The sequence below is a fragment of the Muntiacus reevesi genome, chromosome 4 (genome assembly GCF_963930625.1).
Source record: "Muntiacus reevesi chromosome 4, mMunRee1.1, whole genome shotgun sequence".
In the NCBI taxonomy this organism is placed as follows: domain Eukaryota; kingdom Metazoa; phylum Chordata; class Mammalia; order Artiodactyla; family Cervidae; genus Muntiacus; species Muntiacus reevesi.
In genome coordinates, this window is record NC_089252.1 from 112277857 (window position 1) to 112302541 (window position 24685).

At 55.8% G+C, this 24685-nt stretch overlaps 1 protein-coding gene across 3 annotated transcripts in view; it reads right to left on the reverse strand.

Moving 5' to 3' along the window:
- Window positions 1–24685, reverse strand: part of ATP2B2 (ATPase plasma membrane Ca2+ transporting 2) — a 365210-nt gene that overhangs the window by 12121 nt on the left and 328404 nt on the right. For all 3 annotated transcript variants that reach the window (XM_065933889.1, XM_065933890.1, XM_065933891.1), the window contains 9 exons: window positions 21734–21975; window positions 20159–20393; window positions 11000–11179; window positions 10720–10807; window positions 8212–8318; window positions 7395–7586; window positions 4100–4313; window positions 2052–2263; window positions 1802–1909 (listed from right to left, as the gene is read on the reverse strand). In XM_065933889.1, the coding sequence (XP_065789961.1) occupies window positions 1802–1909; window positions 2052–2263; window positions 4100–4313; window positions 7395–7586; window positions 8212–8318; window positions 10720–10807; window positions 11000–11179; window positions 20159–20393; window positions 21734–21975 (1578 nt within the window). The remainder of the gene's footprint in view (window positions 1–1801; window positions 1910–2051; window positions 2264–4099; window positions 4314–7394; window positions 7587–8211; window positions 8319–10719; window positions 10808–10999; window positions 11180–20158; window positions 20394–21733; window positions 21976–24685) is intronic.

Here is a 24685-nt window from a genome sequence, read left to right on the forward strand (position 1 = left end):
GAGCGGAGGGGGCCAGCCGCTCCCTCCCTTCCCTCCGGCTTCTGTCCCTCACTCACCCCGTTCCCGTCAACTCGCTCCTTAGCTCACCTCCCCACTTCGTCAACCCAGTCTTTAGATTTCTTTCTAATTCCCTGGATCCTCCAGAGTCAGCGGGACATGGTGGGAAATCTTGGGAGCTGGATTAGTCATGCAACCTCTCTGGGCTCTAGCTTTCCCTTCTGGAAAGCTGGGGGCAGTTCTCAGAGTTGGAGATGGTGTGTCTAAGTCGCTGGCTTATTCCTGAGGTCCCTGGGGTGCCCAACCCTGGGCAACAGGGCCTGGGAGCTTAGGTGCCTGGGGGCAGTCAATGCTGGGAGACTCTTGGAACGTCTGCCCTCCTGGAAAGGAAGGCGATATGGGAGGGGGCTTTGTCTTCGTTCTTACTCTTCCTCCAAAGGGCATGTCCATGGGGCTGAGGCCTGAGTGGCAGGCCCTATGGGGTAACTAAGGTGGCTGGTGTCAGAGGCCCCTTACATCTCCTCTAGGGACAGAGAGGGGCTGGTCTGGACACTCTCAGGGGTTCCCTGGGAGTCTGAGGTGGCATCATGCTTAGGGGTCAGGAACCAGCTTGTCCAGATGCCAAGGGCTCCCTGAGGGAGCGGGCCCCCATGAGACAAAGATGTCCAGGCTCAAGGGTGCCCAGGGAATGGGCTTGCTAAGTCAAATCTAGTTTATCAACTCTCCAAAGACACTCTGAAGTTTAAAGATTACTTTGAGTGAAACTAAAGTTCCTTCTTGACCTTCTAGTTAATTTCTGTCACTGGAATTCCCCACTTTAGCCTGGAAACAGCTTGAAGGCAAGACCAATGTCTTAGGTCTGCTGGGGCCCCTCCACCTAGATCCAGATACCATGTCCTCTGAGCTGCAAGCTGTGAGTTCGCAAAGGTGCATGTGTGTGTGCTAGTGGGGGAATGTTCTGGAGAGGATCCAGCCCAGGGTTCCCCAGAGCTGGGGAGGGTCACGGATGGCTGCAGACACAGTACCACGATGCAGCAGAGGTCTCGCCTCTTGCATTCCCTCGGAGCTCGCTGCAGGAGCCTCTGCTGGGCGTCACAACGCCTGTGACACCCTTTACAACTGGCCGCCTCAGGCTCTGAGCCTTGGCTGGCCATGACATCTAGTTAGAGTTTAATAACATTGGTCTTGTTACTTTTTTTTTAAAATCAGCTTCTGTTTATGACAAATAATACTTTTTTTTCAATCATATTAGTAATATAAGTTGCCTTTTGAAATAAATTTCAGTTAAAAAACCAGACAGGATTAAAAGAAAATATCAAATAACAGGATCAGCGGTATATGTGTGTGTGCATGTGTGCTCAGCCACTTAAGTCGCATCTGACTCTTTCAGACTCCATGGACTGTATGTAGCCCACCGGCCAGGTTTCTCTGTCCATGGGATTCTCCAGGCAAGAAGACTAGAATGGGTTGCAATGCCCTCCTCCAGATCTTCCCGACCCAGGGACTAAACCCTTGTCTCTGGCATCTATCTGCACCGGCAGGTGTGTTCTTTACCACCACCTGGGAAGCCCCTCAGCAGGGTATATAGATGGAAGCAAAAATCATAGTGGCGATACCCACATGACCATCATGTGAGACCAGGGTCAACCCGCACTGCTGCAGCCCCCAGAAATGGGGGCCAGACAGCTAATCCTTGCAGGAGCCAGGACCTATGGGTGAGGATCCCGGACTCCCCCAGCCAGTGCTCTCTCCGGAGCATCCCTGCCGAGAGGCCCCTCCTGCACCGCCCACCCCCAGCACTCACCTGGCCCCAGACGAGCTCTCCTAACCCAATGAATATGCACCACATCCACTGGTCCAGCTGCAGTGGGGAGCAGCTGAATGGCTTTCCCCCAAACTGCACGATCACTATCTGGAGATAAAGAGGAGAGAGAGAGAGACAGAAAGGCCATCAAGGGTCAGCTCAGAGGTCTGGCTCCCAGGGCATTGCCGAGGGGTTCCGGCTGCCCACTGATGCCCCCCCCACCAGCCAGGCCAGTGTGGGGGCCTGGTACCTGGATGGCAAAGGTGCCCAGCACGATGGTGCAGAAGATGGGGTTCCGGAAGATGCCGTCGAAGACGTTGCGCTCGCCGTGGATCTTGCGGGCGTTGATCTCGTTGAAGAGCTGCATCATGACGAAGGTGTTGAAGATGATGGTGTAGTGCTCGGAGGGTGGTGAGTGCAGGGGTGCGTTCCTCCCGCTGTCGATCTGGAACATCTTCTCGCCTGCCAAGTCGAGAGGGCGGGAGCCGAGCTGAGGGTCGGGACTTGTGGGGGACGCCTGGCCCTGTGGGGGGGATGCCTGGCTCTGTGTGGGGGCCTCTTCTGAGCAGCCAGGAGGGTCACCCAGATGCGGGAGGTGCTCTCTGGGCACTGGGGGGCCAGGTGGGCCTGCGCCATGGGGTGTAAATGAAGGGGTAACAGTACCCTTTCTCCTCTAGGGGTCAAGTGCCTTGGGTGAACTTTCTTCTTCTTTTTTGAGGAAATCTGACAAAGGTGGGAGGCCAGCTGTACTTCTGGGCAACAGGGCTTATAAAAAACAGCCCCTGGTTGGCAAACTCATCTGGCCTGGGAGGACGGGGAGGGACCTCAGAACGTCTGGCAGGAGGTCTTGGCTTTCTGTGTTGTTTCTCAGTTACTCAGTCATGTCTGACTCTCTGAGACCCCGTGGACTATAGCCCGCCAGGCTCCTCTGTCCTTGGAATTCTCCAGGCAAGAATACTGGAGAGGGTAGCCATTCCCTTCTCTGGGGATCTTCTTGACCCAGGGATTGAACTCAGATCTCCTGCATTGCAGGCAGATTTCTTTACTGTCTGAGCCACCACTAAGCCGTAGCTTTGGGTTCCCCCCAAAAGTGCAGCTGCCTGTAACTGAGAATGTCCTTGCAGAGACCTCTGGAGCTCAAGGGGCTGTCACAAGAGAGACGGTTCCCACATGGATGCTGAGCCTTCCAGGTCAGGCTGGCTCCAGACCCGCCCAGGTGGCCTCATTCTTTGAGGGGGCTGTCACATGGTGGGGGCGACACAGCTCCCTGCTGCTCTGCGGACACCACCCATGGCATAGCCTGATGCCATCCTGTGTCCTTTTGCAAAGCTGCACAAGCTGGTGCTGGGAGGGCTTGTGGGGTTTTCTGACGGTGAGAGTCTAGCTGAATCCAGAAGCACCCAGAGCAGATGCTGCAGTGGGGAAGCCAGTGAGTAAACCCGGCCCTCTCCACCTTTCTTCCCCAGCCGACAGCTTTCTCTGCGAGTCTCTCCTAGCTCTGCATTCCCGAACATCCTCTTAGGCTTCTCATGATCATCTTTACAACTGTCCTGCCAGCACAACAAACAAGAACTGCCCTTGGAAAAATGGGCTCACGCCCCAACCCCACCCAGGCTCGCTGGTGTTGAAAGCCCAGCTCAGGGATCTGGGGAATCCCACTGGCCCCAACTTGTGTGACCCTGGGCCACCATCTGCCTGCTTCTGGGCCTCTCCAGGTGCCGGGGGTCGACTTTGCCCGGATCACCTTGGAAGCACCCTGGAAGCCAGGCCAGTCTGAGTTCCCGCCAGGTCTCTTCTCAGCCCAGGTGCCCCCTCAGGCTGGCTGCATGTCCTCGGGCAAGTCACCTCCCCTCTCTGTCCCTGGTGCCTCATTGTCATGGGGGTGGTGGCCCAGGTGCCCAAGAAAAGTGTGACTTATAGGCAGGTATGTGGGTCTTTCCCAGGGAGGCCTTGGTGAGGAGCCTCCTTCGGGGCAAGGAGCAAGTGTGGGAGTGATGAGAGCAGGGGCCGGTCACTCCCACTAGTGTCTCGGGCTTCTGGGGGGCTGGCATGAAGCCCCGCCTTGCGCAGTGTGTACACAGTGTCCAGAGCTGTCCTCAGTGGGAAAAGCCCAGGCCTTGGGGTTGCCAGACCTGGGCCAGGGCCCGGCTCTACCCAGGATTCGCTGTGTGACCCCAAGCCACTAACTTCACCTCTCTGGGCCTCCATTACCTCCTCAGCAAACAGGCGGGCGACTGGGAGTCCAGAGCGGCCAGGTCTGGGCCATGGAGTCCTGGGTGGGCAAGGCAGGGGACTCACCGACGAAGAGCAGGGTGAAGATGAGGGTGAGCTGGTAGACGGCATGGCCCAGGATGTTCTTCATCATGGTCCGAGAGATGAGGGGCTTGTTGCGGCCGTACGGCTTCCTCAGGAGCAGCGTCTCGGTGGGCGGCTCAGTGGCCAGCGCCAGGGAGGCGAATGTGTCCATGATGAGGTTCACCCAGAGCATCTGCACGGCCTTCAGGGGGGAGTCCTGGGGACCGTGGGTGAGAGGGTAGTGATAAGTATCTCCTAGGTGTTTATGACGGGAGGTTGGCCACCACCGCCCTGATGTGCCTGGCGTGGGGCTCATGGCCAGGGTGTAAGCAGCTCCCCGTGAGGCCAGCTCTGCCGCTGTGTCTCCCTTGGGTGGCTGGCCCACCCCAGGGTTCCAGAGTGGGTGCTGAGTAGGTTTGCGAGGCCTTCCGTGGAGAACCACCCAGCTCTATCTTCCACAGCGCTGTCTTCTCCCCCAGGGAGAAAATCAAACCCTGGGCATCACGGCCACCACTTCACACCTTGTGCTTTGTAAATATAGCCACACTCCCACTATCTTCACCCTTCCCCTCCAGCCCCCACTGGCCATGTCTCTCTTCCAGGCTAAGGCCAAAAGCCCCCACAAGCATCTTCCACACACCCCCCCAGCTGTCCTGCTTCCTGCCGCCTCTTTCCCCTCAACCATCAATGAATCAATGACTCAGGCCTCTCCTGTCTCACAAACAGTGCCTGGCACCCTGTCCCCTTTTCACTAGCATCCAATTTCACTTTACCACCACCCAATTTCTCTTCACCTTTTACCTTTACTTGAAGGAGGTACTGTATGTCTCAATAACTCCACACACACACACAAAAATGTTTTCCAGGTAGAAACTTTGGACAAGTAAGGCACAGAGGAAGCCAAACTTCATCAAGGATCTCACCACTTATGGGCTTTCTGCCATCCACATTCTGGGGTGGATCCTTCCACGTGTCTCCCTGGCTGAGACTGGGATCACACATCCATACAGTTCTGTGCACAGTCCTATCATGTGGTCTATGCCGCCTGAAGGTGTGTAGACCCCAGGCTTTGTCCCCCATCCTCTCCTCACACCTGCACATCCCCCGAAATGCCTTTCCCCAAGGGCAGCAGCACCTTTCTTGTCACAGATTCAGGCATAATTTTCCAGGCTCGTCTCACTGAACCTTGAGGTATCTGACAGCAGCCTCCGCTTTGCAACCTGACCCCTCTCCGGGCACCCTTCTCTCTGACTCCTCCTTCTCCAGCTCCCTCTTCCCCTACCCTTTAAATTTGTGTTCCCTGTGGCCCATTCCTCAGCCCTGCCCCCCTGCTGCAGTTGCCCACATCTCCCCACATCACCCTCCCTCCAGCCCAGGCCTGGCCCTGTGGCTTCAGCCTCGCCCAGGGGTGGGACACCTCCTCCAGGAAGCCCACAGGCCCTATACACCTAACAGCCTGGGGTGGGCTGTTCCTTGTCCCCTGGTCCTCTCAGCGTGGCTCCGGAGGCCCCACTGCCTACACCTTGCACCCTCATTCACCTCCTAGATATTTATCACCTCCCCTCCCCCAGGCCACCCCTCCCACCTCCGTGCCAGCTCAGTCATGCTCCCCACTCCCCTCAGCCTCTTCCTGCCCACCAGCCTCCTCTGATTGCATGCACCCTGGGGCCAGGGCCCCTCTATCTTCACCAAGGCCTTCACAGCCCTGCCACCAACTCAATCCAAGACCTCAGGCAAACACAGTCCCTTTGGACCTCAGTTCCCCCGTGTGGCATCAGTGGTCTCCAAGAAACTTGGTGTGAGTGGCTGTTCCTCCCTAAGCCATCACTAGAGGGAGCCTCTTGTCCACGGAGCAGGAGAGAAGGGCCTGGTGAGCACACCCCCTCCCCACCTCCGCTCCTGCCATCCTGCACCCAGGGCTCTCACTCTCAGGGCTGGGGTGTTGGGCGCTGCCATGTATGTCCTCAAAGGCTCAGAATGCAACAGAGGGAACAGCATTCCCTGGGCCACACAGCTCTTTAGGACAGAGGTACGGGCACCAAGAAAGGTCTGTCTAGTCAAAGCTTTGGTTTTTCCAGTTTTCCCGTAGTCATGTACGGATGTGAGAGCTGGACAATAAAGCTGAGCGCCTAAGAATTGATGCTTTTGAACTGTGGTGTTGAAGAGTGTTGAGAGTCCCTTGGACTGCAAGGAGATCCAACCAGTCCATCCTAAAGGAAATCAGTCCTGAGTATCCTTTGGAAGGACTGATGCTGAAGGTGAAACTCCAATACTCTGGCCACCTCATGCGAAGAATTGACTCATTAGGAAAGACCCTGATGCTGGGAAAGATTGAGGGCAGGAGAAGGGGACGACAGAGGATGAGATGGTTGGGTGGCATCACCGGCTCAATGGACATAAGTTTGAGTAAACTCCGGGAGTTGGTGATGGACAGGGAGGTCTGGCGTGCTGCAGTCCATGGGGTCACAAAGAGTCGGACACGACTGAGCAACTGAACTGAACTGAACAGTTACCCCGCGGGCCCCTCTGTCCTCCAGAGCCTCTGGGCTTCTGGGGGCTCCTGTGGGCAGGAGCTTGTCTGCCTACATGGTCGCTGGGAGAGGCCTTCCCTCTCCTCCCCAAGTGAGGCTGGTCAGTCCTTGGCCGCAGGGAGGCAGGAGGCTGCGGGAGCAATGGCAGGCGCCTGGCCAGCCCATCCTCTGGGCGTCAGTTTCTGCCTCTGTGAAATGGGGCAGACAACAGTCCCCATTGTACGAGGTGGGTGAGGAAGCAGTGAGGCTGTGGGGACTGGCACCTGCCTGCCAGCTCCACGGGGCACAGGACACGGGGCTGCCAGAGACCTGGCTGTAAAGGTGGGGCCGGCTCCTGCTCTCCCAGTGACCGAGTCCACCCAGCCCAGGAACCCAGGTACCCGGGCCTTCCCTGATGCACTCCACGCCAGAGCTGGGGCTCCCAGGGCCACAGCAGCTCCGTGATGCCAGCTGGCTGCCTGTCTGGTCCCGGCCTCTCTCTGGCCCTTTACGTGGCCAGGGGCCCTGCCTTCCTGGAGGGTCGCCTCTCCTGCCTCCTGGAACGAGGGCCAGTGTCTCCACTGGCTGGCTGACCTTGGGCTAGTCCTGCCACCTCTCTGAGCCTCCTTTCCTGCACTTTATGCGGCTGATGCCTACGTGGGTGGCTCTGTGATGTGGTTCCGGGCCCTCGGCATGGAGCCGTGACAATCTGGGACAGCCCCTGTGGGTGGTGCCCGTCCTCCCCCGGGCTTCAGCTGCCCCACCCCGCCCACCCCTGGAGGACCCACCTGCGTGATGCAGGCGCCCGTGAAGGCCACGATCACGGCCACCACGTTGACGGTCAGCTGGAACTGCAGGAACTTGGAGATGCTGTCGTAGACGTTGCGGCCCCACATCACTGCCTTGACGATGCTGCTGAAGTTGTCGTCCGTCAGGATGATGTCCGAGGCCTCCTTGGCCACGTCCGTGCCTGCGATGCCCTGTGGGGATGGGGACAGGAGCCTGGGTGGGGTGACCGGAGAGGCAAGCAGCTCTAGCAGCACCATCCTCACCTCCGACCACCACCCACACACACACACGAATCCCCAGCACTGCAGACCACATGGGAGCATGTCTGCCCACGTGGTTGCTGGGAGAAGCCAGGCCTTGGAACATCTGCCCTCTCCTTCCCAAGCGAGGCTGGTCAGCCCTTGGCTGCAGGGAGACAGGAGGCTGCCTCTCCCAGTGATGGAGTCCAGCCGGCCCAGGAACCCAGGCACCACACGGGACACGGACGTGTGCATGCATGCACACACACATACACACCACCCCTACTCCTCCAGACCCAGCCTTGAGGCCAACCTCTGCCTTCAGGAAGGGGGCCCTTCCACCCTATCCTCTTCCCTTCCCGAGACCCATCACTGCGGGAAGCTCTCTCCTCCCTTCTTGAGGCCAAGCTGAGCCTCAAGACCTCTGGGAGTGTCAGGTGGACAGAGGGTGGGTGGAGTGAGCACTGGGCTTCCTGAGCCCCCTGCCTCCGCCGCTGGAGGCTGGTGGTCCGGGCACCCCCTTAACCCCTGCCTGCGGGCTCCTGCCAGATGCCGCCTAGCCCCCATGCGCTCCTACCATGGCGAAGCCCACGTCGGCCTTCTTGAGCGCAGGCCCGTCATTGGTGCCGTCCCCCGTCACGGCCACCACCTGCCGCTGCTCCGTGTGCGTGCTGTCGATGATGCCTGTGGGCGGGGCGGGCGTGTGCTCAGGGCCCTGGGACCCCAGGAAGGGCCCCAGGCTGGCACAGCCTCCTGTCTGGCCCCTGCCCTGCCACTGCCCTCCCCACGCCCCGCCCCCGACTCTATCAAGCTTCATCCCAGCTCCCTGCACCTGCAGGGACACGGGGCCTGCAACCAACACTCCCTCGTCGGGGCCTGCTGCCTCTCCAGCGTCCTCTTTGCTCTCTGCAGCCCACGGCCACAGCAGTGACCACTCTGGCTGAACTCACTTCCCATGTCCGAACCCCAGGGGCCTCTCTGTTCTCCAAGGGAGCCAGGTTTGGCCAGGGGGCCACCTCTGTTCCCCAGCATCTTCCGCTTGGGGTGGGGGGCCGGTCACACCGAGGAGGCCTGGGCTCTGCCATTTGCTAATGACCGCTCTCTAGATACTCATCCTTAATAAAACCTTCAGCAAGTAGCAGTGAGCAGACGACAGTGGCTCTTGTCACTGAGCGAGTGAGGGCCAGAGGAACAGGACGAGTGAAAGAAGCCACCTCTACCCACCGCTCAGGTGGGAGTTACCTGGGTCCTGCGGCTCCTCTATTTCCACCCCCACGAGGCATACAGACACCACCTTTGCCTTCAGCGAGGCCGGCCCTCTCTCCTGAGCCCTGACTCCATGGCCATCTCCACTAGGATGTCAGAGCGCCTCCAGCCCAGCCTCCTAAACCACATGCATCCGTTTCCCCTCAAATCTGTCCCTTTTTGTGCGACTTCCGACACCGAGCTGCCCCCTGGTAAACTCTGCAGCAGGCTCCCAGGCAGGAACACACCGAGGGGTCCTGGACTCCCATCTCCCTTCTTCTTCCACCCCATCTGGGCCAGGCCCGCCCCCCACAGAGAGTTCTCAGACCTGCCCACTCCCCGCGCACCTGCACTGTCACCAGCCCGTCCCCAGCATCCCTTCTCACAGCTGGACCATCCCAGCGGTCCCTCCGTTTTCCAGGCCGCTCTCCACTCGGCAGCAGGGAAAGAGATGTCTAAAACACCGCTTCTCCATCACGGCCCTCCTGCAGCTCACCACCTGGGCTAGCAGTGCAGGTCACTGCCGCGTGTTCAAGGCCCTGTGCGATCTGAGACTGGGACTCCCTTCTCCAGCCCTTTCCTCTCGTCTCCCTCTCTCACTGGAGGCCCCAGCCCAGCCAGCTGAACTTCTTCCCACCCCTTGAAAGTGCCTGGAAATCTTCCCCTCTGGACTTTCACAGTGTAGTTCCCTGTCCTGCCTGAAGCACAGGTCGGTCCCCCTGGACCCCATCCCACCTTCCACAGCCTGCGATCTGACACCATCCCCAGGTGGAGCGAGAGGCCAGCAGGCGGCCCTGCTCAGCCTCCTCTTCCACTGGTGTGGCCTCTGTGCAGGGAAATGACCTAGTCAATGTCCACTGGGTAAGACCTGGCCATGAATTCCAAGAGGGAAGGGCCACGTCGGCCAAGAGATGAGCCTGACATATAGTAGATACTCAGTAAACATTTGTCAAGAGAATGAGTGAATGAATGAATAAGTGATTGAATAAAAAATGGAGCCGGGTTGGGGGGCTCTCCTGGGGTTCAGGGGCTCAGTGTTTCTAAGGCCAGGTCTGCCTCCATTGAAGTCTTTGGGCAGCATCTTTGGAAGACGAATCTAAGACACCCTATGATTGACCACAGTCAGAAAACTTCCCCTTATGGCCATTTAACAGATGGAAAAATTGAGTCCCGGGATTGGACACTAGCCAAAGGCCACAGAGCAGGGCAGGGGGCAGAGCCAGGGATTTAACTCAGGGCTGTGTGACTCTGAAAGTGCCCCGCATCTGGCCAGCGAGATGGGCTCAGCGAGGGGTGTGTCCTCCCCCTGGAGGGAGTCAGGGAAGGACACTGGCTTTGCACCTCCTGTCTCAGATCGCTGTTCCCAGGGCAGCCCATGCCCAGGGTCCTGGTCACACACGTCGGACAGTGTCCTTAGGGACCAGGCAGGCCAAGGCTCTCAGACTCACAGGGTGTGGGGTCAGACGGGGAACATATGCAAAGGAAGGGGGCCGAGTGTCAGACCTAGTGGTTAAGACAGCATCTAATGGGAACAGCGGGGTCTGTATCCAGTCATGCAAACTGAACACTAGCAAAGACATACCACCCAAATCAGCTCGTCGGTGGGCCCCTCAGCCCTTAGCTCCATTGCTGCCCATGGGAGATGGGACCTAGGCCAGAGGCCCACCACCTCCTCATGCCACGGTGGCCCCCGGCAGGCCTCCTAGGGCGTCCCCAGGTCTCAGGAGCCCCGGGCAGGAGCCGCTGCCATCCTGGAAAGAAGCTGAAGGCGCTAGGACAGGGAGGCCCCAGAGGCCTGGTGCCTGGGCCTCAGCACTGTCCGGGCCCGCCCGAGTCTTACCTTTGACCAGGGTGTGCTTGTCCGTGGGGGAGGAGCGAGCCAGCACTCGCAGCTTTGGCCAGATCTTGTCAATCCGCTCCTGCTCGATCTGGAGAGGGATGGGGGGGGGGCAGGTCCGTGGGGTCGAGGAGAGAATGCGAGGCACAGATGAATGGCCTAGACCCCTGGGCTCTGAGCAGCACACTGGCTGAATGCTGCAGTGCCATGCATGCCCGGGTCTCCTGGCCCCCGCTCCCGGCCAAGCCCACCCTCCGAGGACCCTCTGCGCTGGGCCACGTACCTCCCCTTTCTCGTTGCGGATCCTTCGGTTGAACTCCTTGCCCTCAAGGCACAGGAAGTCCTCCCCAGGATGGATGATGCCACACTTGATGGCGATGGCCCGCGCCGTGTTGATGTTGTCACCGGTGACCATGCGGACAGTGATGCCTGCTCGCTGGCACTTGCGGATGGCTTCCGGGACCTGGGAGGGAGGGCAGGAGCCATGGAGCGGACGGCACCTTGGGTAGGCCCTCCCTGCCTTCATGGATTCCAGAGCCTGTTCACAGGCAGCACCGGGAGATACTGATGGCATGCAGACCATCTCCTCCCTTCCTATGCCCATGGCAGGCATTGTTAATCGATCCCAGCACACTCTGATTAAACCCTGATGTGATCTCACAATCCTTTTCTGCAGTGTCCCTGACAGCCATCACCTATCAACAGTGATAGTGCATCTTAGGATGACACCATTGACTATTCCGACCTGGACAAGAACTTTAAGAAATACTGCACTAAACACCCTCTTGGATATGGCCCTAGGCAGCAGTACAGAACAATGCATTATTGCACAGGATATTGTCCCTGCTTTATCCACATGCACATTTCCTGCAAATGCAATGTTAAATACGTTTGTGTACTTTGGGGTTTTTTTGGGGGGAGGTGGGCATGGGAAGAACATTGCGTTTTAGGGCATATTATTTACATAGTGTGACACTGGTTTAGATAAATGCAAATGATTAGGCTTCATGTAAAACATGACATCTTCCTGGGAGAATAAGGACTGTCTACTGCCCTTGCTGTAATGATAGATTTGTATCTGGCCAATTAGGCCAAAGCAGACCCAAGCCAACCAGAAGCCAGCAAGCCCCCCAACTCTGCCCTCTAATCCCCACTCCACCCCCACTCCCCACCCCACCTATGCAGAGCTCTGGATCTGTCCAGCAATTAGGATGCAAAAGCCAGCCTGGGAGCTTCCCCAGTGGTCCAGTGGTCAAGAATCTGCCTTGTAATGCAGGGGACATGGGTTCAATCCTGGGTCCAGTAAGATTCTACAGGCCATGGAGTAACTAAACCCCTGTACCACAGCTACTGAGCCAGCAGTCTAGAGCTAAAGCCCTTGAGTCTCAACTACTGAACCCACACACCCAGAACCCGTGCTCTGCAACAAGAGAAGCCACCGCGGGGAGAAGCCAGCACGCTGCAACGAGAGAGCAGCCCCCACTCGCCCCAGCTAGAAAGGCAAGCAGCAGTGAAGACTCAGTGCAGGCAAAAATAAAATAAGTACATAATAAGTACTTTAAAAAACCAGCCTGGAGCTGCTATGGCCCTTTATACACAGTACAGATCAACTGAACCAGTGGTTCTTATCCACGGGCAGTGACAAATCGCACAACAGGAAGGCAATATTTGCTGCCAAACATTCTTCAGGGGGAGAGGGCGTGTTGGGGGCAGAAAACCCAGTTCTACTGAAAGACCGAAGCACTTTAGCATCTCAGACCTGGCGACTGAATCCCACGCCCCCTCCTCCTGCACATCCTGGGTCTGAGAACTCACGTTCACCCCTGCCTAGCCTGACAAGTCACATCTTTGAGAGAATTCAAAGATGTTGCTGCTGCTGTTCAGTCACTCAGTCATGTCTGACTCTTTGCGACTCCACGGGCTGTAGCGCACCAGGCTCCTCTGTCCACGGGATTTCCCAGGCAAGGGATCTAGAGTGGGTGGCCACTTCCTCCTTCAGGGGATCTTCCCGACACAGGGATCGAACTCGTGTCTCTGGCATGGGCAAGCGGATTCTTTACCACTGAGTCACCTGGGAGGCCCTCAACCTGCAGTGCAGGGAGAGACAAACGCCCTGAAGAGGTGGGGTCCAGGTCAAGGCTGGGGAGGCCTCTCCAGCTCCCCAAGTTCTCTAAGAAACCAGTTCCGGGGTGACAGGTAGTGCTCTCCCTGTCCTCGGAAGGGCTGGAGCGGGACACGCTGACCGTGGGCCGCCGCTGGGTGTGTTTCCAGGGTATGGGCAGGAGCCTGTTGGTGCCCACCCAGGGCCTGGGGCCACGTGATCAAGGCCTCTGCTCTGTGCCACGGCGGCTGCTCACGTGAGCAGGCGTGACCTCTTTTTACAGAGCTGCAGGGAGTGGGGGTGTGGAAGGTCCAAGATCCCGTTTACATAATTTATCGATGTCCTCACGACGGCAGTAATCCGGCTGCAGCCCCCGCTATCTCCTGCCCCAGAGGACATGCAAGAGTCACTCTTCTTTTGGGAAAACATACCTTTATCTGTTTCCAGCCCCAAAAGGAGTAATGTAGGTTTCGTTGTTTCAGAGGCACTTGGAGTTGGAACGGACTCTAGGTGGTGACTCTGACCCTCTGCTAATTGCCTAGATCCCCTCCCAGGCATCCCCTCTGCTTACATGCCTCTGTTGACAGGGCATTCACCCCTTCTAAGGCCGACTGCCCCACGGTAGAGCAAGTCTATTCTATCCTTTCACAAAATCCTTTTTTTCAGATAAAAGAGTAGTTACACATTGCAGTATTCTTGCCTGGGAAATCTCAAGGACAGAGAAACCTGGTGGGCTACAGCCCATGGGGTCGCAAAAGAGTCGGATACAACCGAGCCTGGTGCGCTACAGCCCATGGAGTCGCAGAGTCAGACATGGCTGAGCGACTGAAGAGACCGAGAGACTGAACAACAACTCTGGGTCAGACGCATTCTCTTGTACAGAGATAGACTCTTCAGTAAAGATCTGTGCAGAAGGTTCTGGAAGCACAGAAGAGGGCACTGTTACTTAAGGAGGAAGTGTGTGGGGAGGAGAAATCTGGGAGAGCTTCCTGGAGGAGGGGGTGCTCAAACTGCCTCTTTTTAGCCAACACTAACTAAGGCTTGGATGCCTGGCTCTGTGCCCATGCTGGGCCTGCAGAGACAGCCACTTCATTATGGTTCTGGCTTCAGAGAACTGTCCACAAGGTGCGCAGGCAGAGAAAGGGAGGGTGCTGCAGATAGTGTTGCAGGTGATCTGGGGGGGCTGAGGCCAAGGGAGGGTGAGAGGTAGGGGCCAGTCGGTGGCCATGGAGCTGGAGACGGGCTGGAGGCCCAAAGGTCTGGGAACCAAGGCCTCGCTCCTTCAGGCCTGGGAGCCATAGCAAGTTCTGAACTGGGAATGAGGTCATGAGTACCATGTTTTAGAAGGACTTCTGCTTTCAAAATGGTCTCAGGGAGCTGAAATTTGCCTGCGTGAAATCCCTACCATCTGAGCTTCACCCTAACAAGCCAGACTGGGAAAAAAGGAGGAGATTAATTCGTATGGCCCCCCATGATTTTCTCTGTGCAGTGGAGGCACCTCTGCTTCGGGGAGAGAGGGCTCAGGGACCAAAAGGCTGAGTTGGGCCTTGCCCGGGCTCCCCACTGAGCCTTGGTTTCCTCATCTGTAAAATGGGACCATAGTTTCCACCCTTCACTGCAGCTGCAGAAATCTTTGACAGGCGAACGGCACCAAGCTCGGGGCCAGCTCATGCTGGTGATGAGGGGGTGGGGGAGGCTGGCGAGACGCCTCACCCCAGGCGTCCTTGTCTGCTCTTTCTGCTCCAGAGGGGTGAAGGGGATGCAGAGTGAGGGTGCAGATGTGGGGGTGGGGTGCTGTGGGCACCTGGAGCATGCGGGGGAACAGGTGCTTGGGGTGGTGGGATGGGGTGGGCGCCGCACCATGGCTCTTGGGTCAGGTATATTAGGAGTCTTTGACCTGCCTTGACTCAGGGCGGGGACTGGGGACAGATCTGGAAACCCCTGGCCACCGCGAGATATACTCTGCTTCCTTTCTGAGCAGTGCCCCCGACACTGGACATCCTTGCCGCGTTCAGTCCCGTCTGCTTTCACGCTCTCATGCACCAAGCAAGCATCTACACTTTCCCTCACCCTTCATTTCATTAGGCCGTGGGTCTGCAGGCGGGGGCTGCCGGTGGCTCAGAACCCTCGCAGAGGCCTGGGCACAGGGCAGGCACTCAGTCAGTGAGGGTTATCGTGAAACACCTCTGCACTCAAGTTCCTCGAAGGTTGACCCACGTGAGAGGACATGGACGGGCATGTGCAAACCCTCCAATTCCGCTCCAAGCTCGCTTCTCAACCTGTTCTCTCATAAACTCAATCTGAGGGGGACTTCCATGGTGGTCCAGTGGTTAAGACTTGGCTTTCCAATGCAAGGGGTGTGGGTTCAATCCCTGGTCGGAGAGTTAGGATCCCACAAGCCTCGTGGCCAAAAAAAACCACCCCCAATCATAAAACAGAACCAATATTGTAACATTCAATAAAGACCTTAAAAATGGTCTACCTGAAACAAAAAAACTTTTTTTTAAAGGAAAAGCAACCCATCTTGGGTTTTCAAGAGTCTCCAAACACCCAGCATCCCGTCCCACCTCCTTGCCTCTTCCTGTGTGGTCCCCTCCACCAGGGATGCTCTCTCTCCCTGAATCTCTGTTCTCACAGATCTTTTCCATCCTGCACATGAACGTTCTCTGCTCAGGAGCCATCCTAGGCCTCTCCACCTCAATGGGACGCCTCCTGCAGCTGCTTAGCCCTTCCTTTTATCGCCTCACTCGTTCATTTATGTGACGCAGAGCCAAGGAACATCTAACTGTTCTGGGCAGGGAAGATGCAGAGAGGATAAAGACTCAAGCCCCAGAGGCTGAGTTGAAATGGTTGAAATGTGCTTTCCCCATAGATACAATAGCTGTAAAAAAAAAATTCCTTCTTTCACTAAAATTATCCTCGATATTTCTCGCTGAGGAAAACCAGCCAGGAAATGGGTGCTTCCTGTTTTCATTAAATAAAGGCTTTAAAACATCTGTTGTTTCTGGTGACAGCAGTCGTCTGTGACTCCAAGGGCTCCAAACGCCCCCGGATAACACGGCAAATCTCCAGCCATGGCTCTCCTGACGGCTTTATCCTCACTGGCTTCCATCAGCCTTGGAAAATGTACTGTGGTTGTGTCTTGGGGGTGGGGGGGTGGTTGGCAAGCCTGTTTTAATCTGTTCTGTCCTTTGTCTTTTCAAGGGAGGAAGGTAATGAGAGTTTCTCCCCCTGACAGATGGGGAAACTGAGGACACAGAGTTTCTTTTCCTGCAGCAGCTGCAAACGAATCTGACCAGGCTTGTAGGACCCTAGATGTGGTCCAGGTGGGGCCCTTCACTCCGGCCAGCCTCACGGTTGTCCTGGGAACTTTCACAAACATTCTCTCTGTAGGCAGAGACAGTCCTCCCAAAGGTTAGGGTGGAGGCTTCCCAGGTGGAGCTAGTGGTAAAGAACCCACCCGCCAATGCAGGAGGCATAAGAGACGCGGTTTGATCCCTGGGTGGGGAAGATCCCCTGGAGGAGGGCGCAACAGCCCCCTCCAGTATTTTTGCCTGGAGAGTCCTATGGACAGAGGAGTCTGGCAGGCTACAGTCCATGGGGTCACAAAGAGTTGGAGACGACTGAAGCGACTTAGCACGCCCACACGTGACCCTAACCTGAGAAACTGGTGACCGTGGCTGCCTCTGTGGTGGGGACTGCGAGTCTGGGGCTGGCATGGGGGCACCTTCGCCCTGTCTGTGCTATTGAACCTGTTGAATTTGCCTCCATAAATCACATAGCCTAAAATACCCAAATAAATCAAAACCCATACCTACTGGTCTCCTCAGGCCCTGCGTCCCACCCCTGCCTCACGGGAGTTGCTGAGTCAACAGGTGAAGAGGTTCAACACTCTCACTAGTATCGCCAATAACCCTGCTATGCCCCTCACACGTGGATGTCTAACTTCCTCATTGTTCAAACAGGGAAATTGAGGCCGGGGCAGCGATGTATGGGAGGTCTTATGGGAAGGAGCAGCAGGCGCGGGATGAGAACCCACTTTCCTCCAGTAAGCCCCCTCCTTCCAGCACAGTTCCAGCTTCTAAATCCACATCCCAGAGTGAGCCCGGGGCAGACAGAGGTCACCACAGGCTGTGTTGACTGAGGGTAAGCCTCCCTCAGTAGCTTGCTAGTGGCAGAGCTGGGGTTGGGATCAGGCCCCCTTCCTCCCGTGCGGGCTGACCATGCTCCCAGCCCTGCTGGGTGGACAGCATGCGTGTGTGCGTGCTAAGTAGCTTCAGCCACACTCAACTTTTTGCGACCTCATGGACTGTAACCCTCCAGGCTCCTCTGTCCATGGGATTTCCCAGGTAAGAAGACTGGAGTGGGTTGCATGCCCTCCTCCAGGGGGTCTTCTCAAACCTAGGGATCGAACCTGAGTCTCTTATAGCTCTTGCGTTGGCAGGTGGGTTCTTTACCACTGGCGTCAACCTGGGAAGCCCACAACCCCTCCCAGAGTCTGAGCCTGAAGTCAGCTTCTCTGGATATTCTTCATGTCAACAGAAAACAGTAGGGACCCCGCTCAGCCCTCTCAGGACCTCTCTCCTCTTCTTACCCCGCTGACCCACAGCTACCTGCCCTCACATTTCTGTGACCCCCAGGAGGAGACTCCGGACAGGAAGGCAGGAAACCTGGATTCACTCAGCGAGACTGTGGGCACCTCACTGGCCCTGCTTGGGTCTCCGTGTTTGCTTCTGCAAATTGGGAGTGTGGGAAAGTGTTTGGACTAGGTCAGCCATTCAGACCTCGAGTCTTGCCCCTTTAGTGGGTTGTGAAATCAGTTTTGTGGGTGGTGGCCAGTGTTTAAAAAAAGAAAGGAAGAGATAGAAGAGAATAGGAAATACTTTAGTGCATCACGTTACTTTGTGAGAGTCGTATTTCGGTTTAGTGTGTGTGCTTGCTGAGTCCTGACATAAAATACATTTCTCATCACTGGGGTCACGACGAGAAAATAGCATATGGTGTGTGTTATGCTGCTTTCCACCCCACTTCAGTGTGATGAGGCAGGAGCTCGGGCAGGGGGCCAGAGGGGGATCTGGGACAGGAAGGGCAGGGGAGCTGCAGGCCAGCTTTACGCACTGTGCATCTCAGTTGCCTGTAAGGGTATAACGCATCACAGCAAAGCCTGATCCCATTAGCAGCTGGTAATGAACAGGCATTCTACCAGGGAGACTGGTGAGTGGCCGTGTGTCCAGGGAGATTTGCCTTCCAGGCTGAAGGCAAATGCGTAGGGCTCTGGTGCCAAGCCCCAGAGGCACTAACTGCCTTTGCTATTTTAGGCTCTCGGTGGGAGGAAGGAGGCATGTGTGTGTGTGTTCAGAATACTATTATTATCCCCAGTCTTCGGATGAGGAGATGGAGGCTCAGAGACGTTATGTAACTGGCCCAAAGTCACACAGCTGAGGGACTCAGAATCCCAGGTCTGTCTGATGCCCAAACTCACAGCTTTGACCCATCTCCCTGTTGCCTAAATGTGAAAGCCCACGTCTGTGACCCTCAGGTTTCACTTGGTCTTTGGAATGCAGAGTCTTGCTACACTGCGACCAGGAGCTTCACTTGAAAGAAAGAGGCTCCAAGAAGAGCAGGGAACAGCCAGAGGCCCCCCCGAGGGTGGTGGCAGGCTAAGTGGGGCACCCTGAAGTTGCCCTCGGTGGGGGAAGGTGGCCCTGAGACCGGCTGGAACCTGGGGCCCTTTGCTGCAGGGTTAGCACCTGGGCAGTCATCTCCTCAAGCAACAGGATATAAAGGAACCATAAGGGGACTTCCCTGGTGGTCCAGTGGTTAAGAACCTGCCTGCCAGTGCAGGGCACACTGGTTCGATCCCTGGTCCAGGAAGATTCCACATGCCATGCAACCACTAAGCCCGTGTGCCTCAATTACTGAGCCCACGTGCCTAGAGCCCGCGCTCCGCAACGAGAGAAGCCACCACGAGGAGAAGCCTGCACGCCACAGCCAGAGAGGAGCCTGCACGCAGCAACGAAGAGCCAGGGCAGCCAAAAATAAATAAAACAAAAAGAAACTATAAGGGACAACAAATGACGGCATGCGTGCCCAGCTGGGGCAAATGATAGACAACAAGACACAAAAAAGACCAAAAGAACCCTATTGCCACTTGGAAGAGTTGGGAGCAAAAGCAGGGTGCTGCGCATGCCCCCTGATCAGAACACCACCAAAGGGTGGGCAGACCCCCTAATGGAACCTGTTACTTGTTCTGGCTCCCCTCTGCTGTAGCAGGGGCCCCAATAAAGCCTTGCCTGAATGTCTTGTCTGGCCTTGTATCAATTTCTATTGATTAAGGGGGCCGAGAACCCTGGTCAGTGACACTCCCAAGGGGCCATCACCAAATCCCACAATCAAAGCCCTTCTGGGCCCAGCGGCGGGGTTAGTCCCCAAGGAAGCCGAGGCCGCCCCCTCCTGGGTCCTGCCCCCACTTCCGGCTCCGGGGGGAGTGAGTGTGCTCTGCCTGCCCACAGTGGTGTGTTGGTGATTCAAGGTCGCTCTCTCCTCTTCTCACTCCCCCTTTCCAGCCTGAGCAGCCCGACTGATCACGCAGGTCCCATCTTCCCCCAGCTCTGCAAATCCCCAGCTGAATTCAGATTCAGCTAAAGGAGACTGAAGACCCACTGTCAGCCGAGCACCCCAATAGGTGCACCTGCTGCATCACTTCCCTCGGCCTTTGTGGGGAGGGCTACTGTCATCCCCCTCCTTCCCTTCGGCTTGAGAATGTGACCTTCAGTTAACTTTCCCGCTCTGTTGCCCTGGAAACCTGACGAAGGCGGACTGCCCGCTGCATCACGAGGGAAAACTAACTGGGAACCTTGGTCTGCGTGCAGAGAACGCTAAACTGCTGATAGGGATGCCCACGTTTGTGGTCTTCCTGAGTGCGGTAACCTTTGTTAGTGGGCGTCTCCTTTGCAGGGACCCTGGAATTGGGGCCTGTGGATTTTTGACAGGAAATCCTGACTCCTCTGAGGCTTCCAGGGCAGGGTGGCCCCCATGGCTGTCCCTGGAGCCCCGTAGAGAAGGTCTCTGGGTGATCGGGTGGACGGTTCCAGGACAGACCCCATGGCAGTGCGACGCTGCCTGCCAGGCTGCGGGCTCTGCCCCGGGGCCCGAGCAGACAAGCGTGGCTTCGCTGGTCTCAGTAGTCTGAAAGTGTAGGAGAAGGTAGAGAGGAGACCCAGTGGGCCTTGCAGGGACATTGAGGCTCAGAGGGGGGAGGTGGCGTATGCCAGGTCACCTGGCAGCAGGCTGGATGCCCAGCCTCGCCCCCTCCCTGGGGTGCTACGGTGAGGCACCTACCTCGGGCCGCACGGGATCCTCGATGCCCACCACACAGATGCAGGTGAGCTCGTTGAGGATGTCGTTCTCATTGTCCCAGTCGGGCTCAGGGCTGCTGGGGAAGTCGCGGTAAGCCACGCAGATGGTGCGGAGCCCGTCGCAGGCCATGGGCTCGATCACCTTCTTCACCATCTCGTCCCGGTCACGGGGCCGGAAGACCCGAGGCTCACCTGCCCCGTTGAGGATTTTGCAGCACCTGGAGGAGGGGGGTCAGTCAGGTGCAGCCAAGGGCCCGAGGACCCTCTTGCCGATGGGCTCGGAGCTCACCCCCGCACCCCAAGTGATGCCCCGCACTGGCCAGGGTTGGTCATCCAGGGCCCGTCCAGTCCATCTCCCATAACACTTGGGATGGTCCTGGCCACTGGGCCCCAGGCAGGTTTGAAATCAGCTGCTGCTGCTTGCTGCTTCAGTCATGTCTGACTCTGTGCGACCCTATCGACTGTAGCCGGTGAGGCTCCTCTGTCCGTGGGATTCTTCAGGCAAGACTATTGCAGTGGGTTGCCATGCCTTCCTCCAGGGGAACTTCCCAACCCAGGAATTGAACTGGGGTCTCCTGCATTGCAGGTGGGTTCTTTACCAGGTGAGCTACCAGGGAAGAACTTGAAATCAGGACCAACTAAAAAGAAATCAGGCGGTCTGGTTGCTGTATCTGCCCTCAGGCCATCCACCAAGAGCCTATCTACTTTGTTTCATTTTCACAAGATTTCATATGAAAAGGTAGTTTCACAGCTAAAATGGTTTTCAGAAGGCATAAAACCTAGGCGAGGGGTTTCTGACCCCACAGGTCACATCAAGATGGCTCGGGGGAGCACTGAACAAATCCCCACCTTCGAGGCCCACATCAGAGGTTCCAATTCAGTTTGTCTCGGGCGAGTCCGGGGATCCTTGTTTGTTCGTTTGTTTAGAAATCTCCTTGGGGCTATTCTAATGTGTAACAAGGGTTGGATTCCCCTTCAAGGTACAAATGGGAAAACTGGGGTGCAGGGAGGGGGCCTGACTTGCTTAGTTCTCCGAGTTTATTTCTGGCACCTGGAGCTAACAATGAAAATCATGTTGTCAACCAACTCCATGTTCAGAGAAGTGACAGGAGGGGCGCCAACGGTGATAATCAGGAGAATTTCCTGATGAGACAGTGACTTAGAGGGGGAAGAGGGAGGACTCTCTGCATGAACATTTAAGAGGTTGTTCAGTTGCTCAGTCGAGCCCGACTCTTTGCGACCCCATGGACTGCAGCATGCCAGGCTTCCCTGTCCCCCACCATCTCCCAGACCTTGCTCAAACTCAGGTCCATTGAGTCGATGATGCCATCCAACCCTCTCATCCTCTGTCACCCCGTTCTCCTCCTGCCCTCTATCTTTCCCAGCACCAGTGCCTTTTCCATTTAAGAGGAAACAGCAGCAAAAGCCCTGGGCGAGGGATTGCTCAGGTGGTCTTGGGGCTGGGATGCTGGGCAGGGCCCTCCCGGGACCCCAGGCGCCCCGGCCCGGCCCCCGACCTGCGCCAGCCCCCTGCGTAGATCGTGGGCTCCTTACTCACTTCTTGAGCACGATCTCCGAAGCGCCCTTGCTATACATGCGGAAGCTCTCGTCCGGCAGCTTGATGACGGTGCTCATGGACTTGCGCACGGAGTTGAAGGTGTAGACCTTGTACAGCTTCTCCTCGGGCATCTGGGCGCGCACCGGCTCGTAGTCCTGCTTCAGGTCCAGCACGAAGCCAAGCAGGCCGCACTCCGTCTTGTTGCCCACCTGCCGGGGCAGGGCGCCGTCCTTCTCCGGGGGCTGCGGGAGAGGCAGGGGGGCTCACTGGGACGGCCTGGCACTGCGGGGCGGCGGGCTGCACGGGGCTGCCCCCACCCGCGCCCGCACTCTCCGGCCTCTGCATCCCAGACCCGGTCCGGGCTCTTGGATGACGGGAATTAACCTAGACCGGCTTTTTAAGACTTCAAGCATAAACTGGTGACAGAATTAAAAAAAAAAAAATGTGCGCAGACTACCCAGCTCTGCAGAACTTGAGGCGTTGTTCACTTCAGATATTTCTTTCTTTTTTTTTTTTAAGAAGTCAAGCCTAACAGACCAAGTTGAATCCCCCATGTACCCCTCTGCATAACCCACTCCTTGTCCCACAAGGAAACTCTCACTTAAATTTGGTATTCATTCTTGCCCTCTGTGCTTTAACTTTTTGTTTCGAGATTCATGCTAGATTCTCAGGCAACAAGAAATAATACAGAGAGGTGTCACATGCCCTTCATCCCCAAGTGCTCACTTCCTGAGCGATTGGACCACAAGAACACAACCAAGGAGTTGACGATGACACAACTGACCCGGCCGGATTCAGATCTCACCAGTTTTAAAGCACTTCTATGTGTGTTTAGGTCTGAACAATGGCATCGCGTGTAGATCCCTGTGATAACCATCATCCAGGTACACAACTGTTCATCACAACACTCTCCTGTGCCATTCTGTGTGTGTGTGTGGTTTTTTTTTGAGATAACCATTGTAAAAATGTTAGTGTCTTTTTCTATGTGGACATAAATTTTAATGAAATTTAAATTTTACTGTCTATGGTTTGTTTTCCTAATTTATTATAATTAATTTTTATTGGAATATAGTTGTTTAACAATGCTGGGTTTAATTTCTGCTGGACAGCAAAGTGAACCAACTATACGTATACATGTTATTATTGCTGTTTAGTTGCTAAGTCCTGTGTGACTCCTTGTGAACCCATGCACTGTAACCCGCCAGGCTTCTCCGCCCATGGGCTTTCCCAGGCAAGAATACCAGAGTGGGTTGCCGTTTCCTCCTCCAGGGGATCTTCGGTATGCATGCGTTCCCTCTTTTTTGAACTCCCTTCGCGTTTAGGTCACCACAGAGCGCTGAGTAGGGTTCCCTGTGCTACGCAGTAGGTTCTCATCAGGTATCTATTTTGTACGTAGATCAACAGCATGGATATGTCAATCCCAGTCTCCCAATTCTTCCCCCTCCCCGCCCCCTTGGTGTTCATATACTTGTTTTCTACGTCTGTGTCTCTATTTCTGCTTTGCAAATAAGATCATCTATACCATTTGTCCAGATTCCACATATATGGATTAATATATATTTTCTGACTCACTTCCCATGCTGCCCTTTTATGACTGTGCTCATTTCTCTCCCTTCCCCCTCCCTACCCTCTGACCACTGCTAATCTGTGCTCCAGCTCTGTAATTCTGCCACGTTGTGCAAGTTATATAAATGGAATGGTACGGTATGTAACTTCAGAGACTGGCTGCTTTTCACTCAGCACAGTCCCCCCGTTATTCATGCAAGTTGTTGCATGCGTCAGCGGTGTGTTCCTTTTCACGGCTGGGTGGTATTCTATGTTCTGAATGTAACATCCTTTGTGGCTTCAGCTGAGGTTGAACCAAATGCAACTGCTAATGCGTTACAGTGGCCAATCGTTGGAAATTTCATGTAGTTTAATGTACTGTCTATATGTGGGTGCGGTTTTACAAGTTGCAAATGCCAGGTAAGGAGGTTATACACATTGTTCTCTAACTTGCTACATTCTCATAAACATTCAGTTTTTGAGTTATCCTCATTTAGGGCGCTAGTTTGTTCTCTTTTTAAAATTGGAATATAATTGTTTTACAATGTTGTGTTGGTTTCTGCCACATATGAACTGAATGAATCAGCTATATGCATACATATATCCCCACTCTCTTGAACTGCCCTCCCACACCCCCATCCCACCCCTCTTGGTCATCACGGAGCACCGAGCTCAGCTCCCCATGCTACATAGCAGCTTCTCACTAGCTATTTATTCTACATATAGCAGTGGACATGTGTGGATGGATCTAGAGCCTGCCATACAGGGTAAATCAGAAAGAGAAAAACAAATATTGTATATTAACGTACGTATGTGGAGTCTAGAAAAATGGTACCAGTGAAGTTATCTGCAGGGCAGGAATAGAGACACAGACATGGAGAACAGACATGTGGACACCGCGGGGGAAGAGGAGGGTGGGATGAACTGGGGGTTTGCTCCTTTCTAACTGGGCCGCATGGACACCATAGCCTCTGCCCTGAACCTCAGTGAAACCACTGACCACATCTCCCCAGTGCCTTCCACTTCCTCACGAGGCTGCTGGGACACAGTCTGTTGTTTCTCCACCCTGTCCCCGAAGCCCTGCCGCTCCTGTTCCTTGCCCTGCTAGGCAAACTGCCCTCACACTTTAAGGACCAGCACAGAATATCCTTGTCTTTGAAAATGACTTTGTCACCCCCTGAGTAGGAGCTGTATTCGTCCATCCCCTGCCCAGGTTCTCAGGGCCAGCATAGAGCCCGGCACCCAGTAGGTATTTACTCATTGTTTGCAAGATGGCTCAATGCAGACCAGTCTTGGGGGCGGGGGGTGAGAGGCACAGGTGAACGGGTACACACAAGATGCTGCATATAAGCGCTGATGGTGGGATTAGCAGGTGGCTGTGGGAAGTTCACACGGCAGGTGGACTCA